This window comes from Pseudoliparis swirei, chromosome 13, assembly GCF_029220125.1.
Source record: "Pseudoliparis swirei isolate HS2019 ecotype Mariana Trench chromosome 13, NWPU_hadal_v1, whole genome shotgun sequence".
Taxonomy (NCBI): Eukaryota; Metazoa; Chordata; class Actinopteri; order Perciformes; family Liparidae; genus Pseudoliparis; species Pseudoliparis swirei.
This window is the reverse complement of record NC_079400.1, coordinates 9,489,298-9,495,977: the sequence shown is the minus strand read 5'-3', so window position 1 is coordinate 9,495,977 and position 6,680 is coordinate 9,489,298. Positions and strand designations below refer to the sequence as shown.

Below are 6,680 nucleotides of genomic sequence, written 5' to 3'. Positions count from 1 at the left end.
TAATTATATACAGTGCATCTGGAAAGTATTCACAGCGCTTCACTTTATCCACATTTTGTTACGTTACAGCCTTATTCCAAAATGGATTAAATTCATTATTTTCCTCAACATTCTACACACAACAACCCATAATGACAAAGTGAAAACTGTTTTTTGCAAATTTTTGCAAATCTGTTAAAAATAAAGAACGAAAACATAACATGTACATAAGTATTCACAGCCTTTGCCATGACACTCCAAATTTAGCTCAGGTGCATCCTGTTTCCACTGATCATCCTTGAGATGTTTGATTGGAGTCCACCTGTGCTAAATTCAGTTGATTGGACATGATTGAGAAAGGCACACACACCTGTCTATATAAGATATCACAGTTGACAGTGCATATCAGAGCATAAACCAAACCATGAATTTTAAGGAATTATCTATAGACCTCCGAGACAGAATTGTATCGAGGCACAGATCTGGAGAAGGGTACAGAAAGATTTCTGCAGCATTGAAAGTCCCAATGAGCACAGTGGCCTCCATCATCCGGAAATGGAAGAAGTTTGGAACCACCAGGACTCTTCCTAGAGTTGGCCGCCCAGCCAGACTGAGCGATCGGGGGAGAAGGGCCTTAGTCAGGGAGGTGACCAGGAACCCGATGGTCACTCTGACAGAGCTCCAGCGTTGTTCTATGAAGAGAGGAGAACCTTCCAGAAGGACAACCATCTCTGCAGCACTCCACAAATCAGGCCTGTTTGGTAGAGTGGCCAGACGGAAGCCACTCCTCACATGACAGCCAGCCTAGAGTTTGCAAAAAAGCACCTGAAGGACTCTGACCATGAGAAACAAAATCCTCTGGTCTGATGAAACAAAGATTGAACTCTTTGGCCTGAATGCCAAGCGTCATGTCTGGAGGAAACCAGGCACTGCTCCTCACCTGGCCAATACCATCCCGACAGTGAAGCATGGTGGTGGCAGCATCATGCTGTGGGGATGTTTTTCAGCGGGAGGAACTGGGAGACTAGTCAGGATTGAGGGAAAGATGAATGCAGCAATGTACAGAGACATCCTCGATGAAAACATGCTCCAAAGCGCTCTGGACCTCTGACTGGGGCGACGGTTCATCTTCCAACAGGACAACGACCCGAAGCACACAGCCAAGATAACAAAGGAGTGGCTTCGGGACAACTCTGTGAATGTCCTTGAGTGGCCCAGCCAGAGCCCTGACTTGAACCCGATTGAACATCTCTGGAGAGATCTGAAAATGGCTGTGCACTGATGCTCCCCATCCAACCTGATGGAACTTGAGAGGTTCTGCAAAGAAGAATGGGAGAAACTGCCCAGAAATAGGTGTGCCACGCTTGTGGAATCATACCCAAGAAGACTTGAGGCTGTAATTGCTGCCAAATGTGCTTCAACAAAGTATTGAGCAAAGGCTGTGAATACTTATGTACATGTTATGTTTTCGTTCTTTATTTTTAATAAATGTGCAAACATTTCCAAAAAACAGTTTTCACTTTGTCATTATGGGGTTTTGTGTGTAGAATGTTGAGGAAAATAATGAATTTAATCCATTTTGGAATAAGGCTGTAACATAACAAAATGTGGAAAAAGTGAAGCGCTGTGAATACTTTCCGGATGCACTGTATATTGATGGTGCTTTTATACACCCACACATATATATTAAAATGTGTTTATGTATTAAATTATTTATGTATTTCTTAGTTTTGTTTAGCTTTATATATCTACATTTATATTCACAGTTATTTGTATTCATTTATTTCTTTTATTTTGCAAAGTCTGTGTAGTTAGTCGGACCCATTTAGAGGGTGGCCGCGCTTCCGGAAGCTGTCAGCTGTAAACACCGCATCAACTGCAATGAGTTTTGAGTGGCCCTGGCAATATAGTTTCCCCCCGTTTTATACGTGAGTGAACTTTTTCCGTACCAGATTTACGCCATTTATCGACTTTGTTTGTCATTTTACGTTGTTTACTTGTTATTGAATCGAAGTTGTGTCATAGAGCCACCGTCACGTTATCCCGGCTAGCTGGCTAAACGAAACACACGGTGCTACGGAAGTGGATTTATCTTTCTACCTACTGGCTTTCTGAAGTGTGTTTAACTGTCACACGTGTTGGCCCTTTGAGGCTCGACTGCATGTGGATGTTTACAAACAATAAAACGTCGATGATTAACGCTTCTTCAGTTAATGCGTTTAGCGTTAGCTGTTAGCTTTAGCTAGCAACACTTGCATATCCACCCTGTATTCAACTCAGCCAATTCTGTAACTCATCATATTATGTGACCTGACTGTTTTTAATGTATTTCAGCTGTATAAAGCCACTGCAAATGTTAGTTTTCTAATTATTATTACGGCTGCACACTGTATTTTAAGAATAAAAATCATCACAAAGGGCTTTTCAAAGGCTTAAAATACAACAAGACAAGCCATGCTCGATTGAGATTAAAGAAATCAATTCATGTAAAGCATAAAACAGAATTAGTTCCTTTGTGTGTGTGTGCGCGCGTGTGCGTGTGTGTTTGTGTGCGGGGGGGTCGGGGTATTGTTATTTGTATTATTTAGACATTATACACACAAGCACAACCAGGTTCTACACACATGCATTGGTGAAGAGATGTTCACTAATTCACTCATACACTCTGATGGTGGCCAGTGTTACAAGGTAACCTGTGTGTTTATCTGTTGCGGTCACGTTTCATCAGAGAATTCTGATTTTTCCATGTGAACGAGGCTCAAACGTGGTTATTGAACGCCTCAGTCTGCTGCTATCGAAGCCTCCAGTCTACTGGTGATGCTTCACACAAGAGTTTGAAATCTGGATGCAGAGATTTGCTTCCATTCATCATGATTATCATTCCAGACCAAAAGTAGCTGGACAAAAAAAATAGTAAATATTAAAGAAATCCAGTTGTGAAAGTGTTTATAGATAAAATAACTGAATTAGAATTTCTAATCCAGTAAATGTAATGCCTGAAAAAAATCGCAGCGGAATCTCTGACGAACATCGTCCCCCGGTATCATCTGTTGGTTTATTTTGTCTGTTTTTTGTTTTATTCTGACAACTTTTTATTTGTTGCTCCTCTCTCCGCGAACAGGCTCCAGCCCAATGTTGACACCAGACAGAAGCAGCTGGCGGCCTGGTGCTCGCTGGCTCTGTCGTACTGCCGGCACCACAAGCTCTACACCCTGGACCTCATGGAGGCTCAGGAGAGCCCCGTGTTCAACAACAAGAAGATAGAGCGTATCCTTACAGTCCACCCGTGGTTCAGTCCAGGCGAAGGTCTATTTTGGATCGATAGACAATGAATTACAGGTTTTATCCTCTCATTATGGTAGAAAACTACCTACAGAATATTAATTATCATATATACATACATTGCCGCCCTCCACACAGGCTGTGTTCAATTCACCTCTTATTTAGATGTTCTTATCTTTATTTTGGTGAATATAAGTTTCTCCTATCAACATTACTGAATACACTTTATCAAGTTCTTTACAATAACTTTACAGCTTTCTTTTAACTGTTGCACTTCAGTAAGTGAAAAGTAGGAAAATGTATTCATTTGAATTGAAAACTCCAGTTGTGAGTTCAGTCACCTTAATTTAGACGGGTGATCACGTTGAGATAAGTCGTGTCATTCTCAAGAGAGACCTGATCAAACTTTCTCTGGTTATTAAAATAAAAATAATGTGGAGATGTGGACACAGAAGTGTTTAGCAGACCGATGTACGCAGCTCCTCATCTCCTATGCACGCCAGACGCTGCCTTAGTTGCTCCGAGCATAATACACCAGGAGAGTCGAGTTGCATCGTGGGTAATGTAGGCTCTAGGCTCTGACAAGCAGGAAGAATACGTGGAGTAAAAAAGACGATATCTCTAATTCTGCTGCATTGATTTTTATCCTTTTTATAAATGCACTTTCTACTGTGAGTCAGTGAGGAAAGAACTGCTTCAACGGCAGAGTTTTCTTAATTTGCACATTTACACGTCGAGAGCACGATGACGCGTTTTATAATAATAAAAATAAAAGCATCAACATGTGTTTCTTTTTGTTCGCCCTTAACTGAATTCCAGGAAAATTGTCAATCGAAGCAATTCAAGTTGTGTTTGAGGAATTAAGGAAAAAAGGTACATTATGTTCTGTCTAAATGTTTTGCAAAATGCTAAGATTAGGAATAATTATATCGTCTCACACTGAATTCATCTCAACAGCATTACACTTTTTTAAAATTCCTTTTTGTTTAATCATTCAGGAAACCTGGAATGGTTGGACAAGAACAAGTCCCGGTGCTTAGTCATGTGGAGACGACCCGAGGAATGGGGAAAGCTAATCCACCAGTGGGTGAGTCCCGCCCCTTCAGACACAGGCCGTCCTGTCTGCGTGCTCTGTGCATTTCTTTTGGCGCATGTGTGCATTTGTAATTCTCTGTTATTGTGGGATGATGTTAAACCCTGCAAGTTTTCTACGACATGACCCACTACAACCTTTTTTTATAATGTATACATGTGCTAAGTAGAATATTTAGAGACGGCTAACTGTAAAAGGGAAAAATAAGCACTCAGTCGCTTTTCTGCAAGAACTTGATTTCTTAAATGTCATATAAATGAAGGACAAGGTTTTTCTCCTGGAGGAATCGTATTTCCTTCCTGTGTAGCTGCGTGACCAGGGCATTGATTGGCTGGTTACATGTACACATGTTAAAGGAGAAAGACGTCAGACGGGGGAGGGACCCATCATGGACACATCATGGACACGTCATCAGCAATGAGGATGTAAACAGAAACCAGCCTCCTTAAATCTAAATACATCTGAGATAAACAGAAAATTTGAGTTTTTTAATAGTAATATTAATGTGTGAAACCCAGTGGCCAAATGTTTTAGGAGTCCGCTGAACCTTTTTGATGAGATCTAATAAAGACTATGTCAAAAGGTTAGTTGCTGCCCCTTATTAACTCTATTTATAACCGTGTGCTCCAGATCTCTTCTCTCCGGAATAAAAAAATACTTTTAACGTTAATTTTTTTGCCTGTAAGGATGATTTCCTCACTGACCATTCATTATTCTGTTCTCGAACATTTCAGGTTTCCAAAATCGGGATGGCCAACTCTGTGTTTACTCTCTTCGAGTTGTCCAACGGTGACGACTCAGAAGGCGAAGGTATGGTGCCGTTAAAACATTTGATTTCAGGCTGATTAACAATTTTTAAATGCATGTTATCACTTAGAGTAAACATAACGCATGTCCAGTGAAACATATGCAGAATCACTGACTTATTTGAAATCACTTTTTTAAAAGTACATACAAAATATGTATTTTATTTGTTTATTTTACTCCTTTTTTAAATCTTCTATCATAATCAGTAGGTTTTGGTGTATTGGTGCTAAACATAAACATAGTTAAGAAATCTAATGCAAATATGGAGAAGATAAACAGATTTCTATGAATATAAAATAAAATTTAAACGCTAACGAATATGCTCAATATGGTTTATCTGAATTGAAATAGCTGTGTGGTTTTTAGAAGTGGTTATTTTGTAGAGAAATGTGCAAATCTGTTCAAAGAATGCGACGATGTGAAAATGTGCAGATGATGACCAACCATGGAATGTATATCTTTCATTGTTCCACATTTAATTGTTGTGTTATTGTAGCCCTTAACTGCCTCAGCCTCGCCCGGTAACCGTAATGTGTTCCTCCAGAGTTCCACGGCTTGGAGGACTGGATGCTGCTGCGCTCGCTGCAGGCGCTACAGGCGGACGGCAAAGCCGAGATCATCATCTTGGACGACGGGAAGGGGGTCAAGTTCTTCTGAAAGCGGCGCTGGGACATCACACACACTGAGGGGCCTCCCACTGAACCTCGCGGGGCCCAGAGGATGCTCGTCCTGCAGTTGTTGTTGCCGCGAAACCCTTTTTCTTATCGGAAAAGAACCAATATCATTTCTTTAGTGTTTTTTGGGAGAAACAAATGAGCTTTTGAGGCGACACTTGTTCCATTTAAACATGCAATGGGCCTTTTCAGGGGACTGAATACTATCTGAATACTCCAGGGGAAATTTTCTCCCCACCAGCTGTGTTTTCATTGTAAATACGACTAGTTTTATCGCTTCTTTTCTCTCACATATTAACAAAACTCCTCGTCATAGTTGGCCGTGGATCTTTTGCTCCGCTGTTTTTCCGTCTGAGCCAACGAGACATCCCAAAGAAATCCCAGAACGCAACACCAGGGGGACTTTTTATTTTGAGAAGAGGAACACCAGAGAGACTCCACTGTGTGCGATAACAGTGGACTTCATCTACAGACTGCTGTCATCCTATTCTTGTGCTGTAGCTACTGTTATATCCTCTCTTTCTGTCTATTTTCAACTTTTCTTTTCCTTTTTCTTTTTTTCATATCCTGTAGGAAAATAAAATCGAAATTTACTATATTTGCTTCCTTTTTGTTTCTGCGACAACTTGTATGAGACTGTAAAACCTGAATGATGATGTTAACGGCACCTTGTAGACGTGCACGTGACCCGCAGTAATGGGGATCTCCACCTTTTCTGATAACAAGAGTGTGTGTGTGTGTGTGTGTGTGTGTGTGCGTGTGCGTGTGTGCGTGTGCACTTGTGGTACAGCAGTCAGCATGGCCTTGGCTGATAAAAGTGTCGCGTGTGGCGCCCCCTGCAGGCC

General features: G+C 41.1%; 1 protein-coding gene across 1 annotated transcript; it reads left to right on the top strand.

Moving 5' to 3' along the window:
* Nucleotides 1-1,822: 1,822 nt before the first annotated feature.
* On the top strand, nt 1,823-6,433 carry vps25 (vacuolar protein sorting 25 homolog). The gene is made up of 6 exons (XM_056429856.1): nt 1,823-1,907; nt 3,101-3,246; nt 4,081-4,134; nt 4,260-4,348; nt 5,089-5,164; nt 5,706-6,433. Exons 1-6 carry the CDS (start codon nt 1,861-1,863, stop codon nt 5,816-5,818), a joined length of 525 nt encoding a protein of 174 aa, XP_056285831.1. The 5' UTR covers nt 1,823-1,860; the 3' UTR covers nt 5,819-6,433.
* Nucleotides 6,434-6,680: the final 247 nt, after the last annotated feature.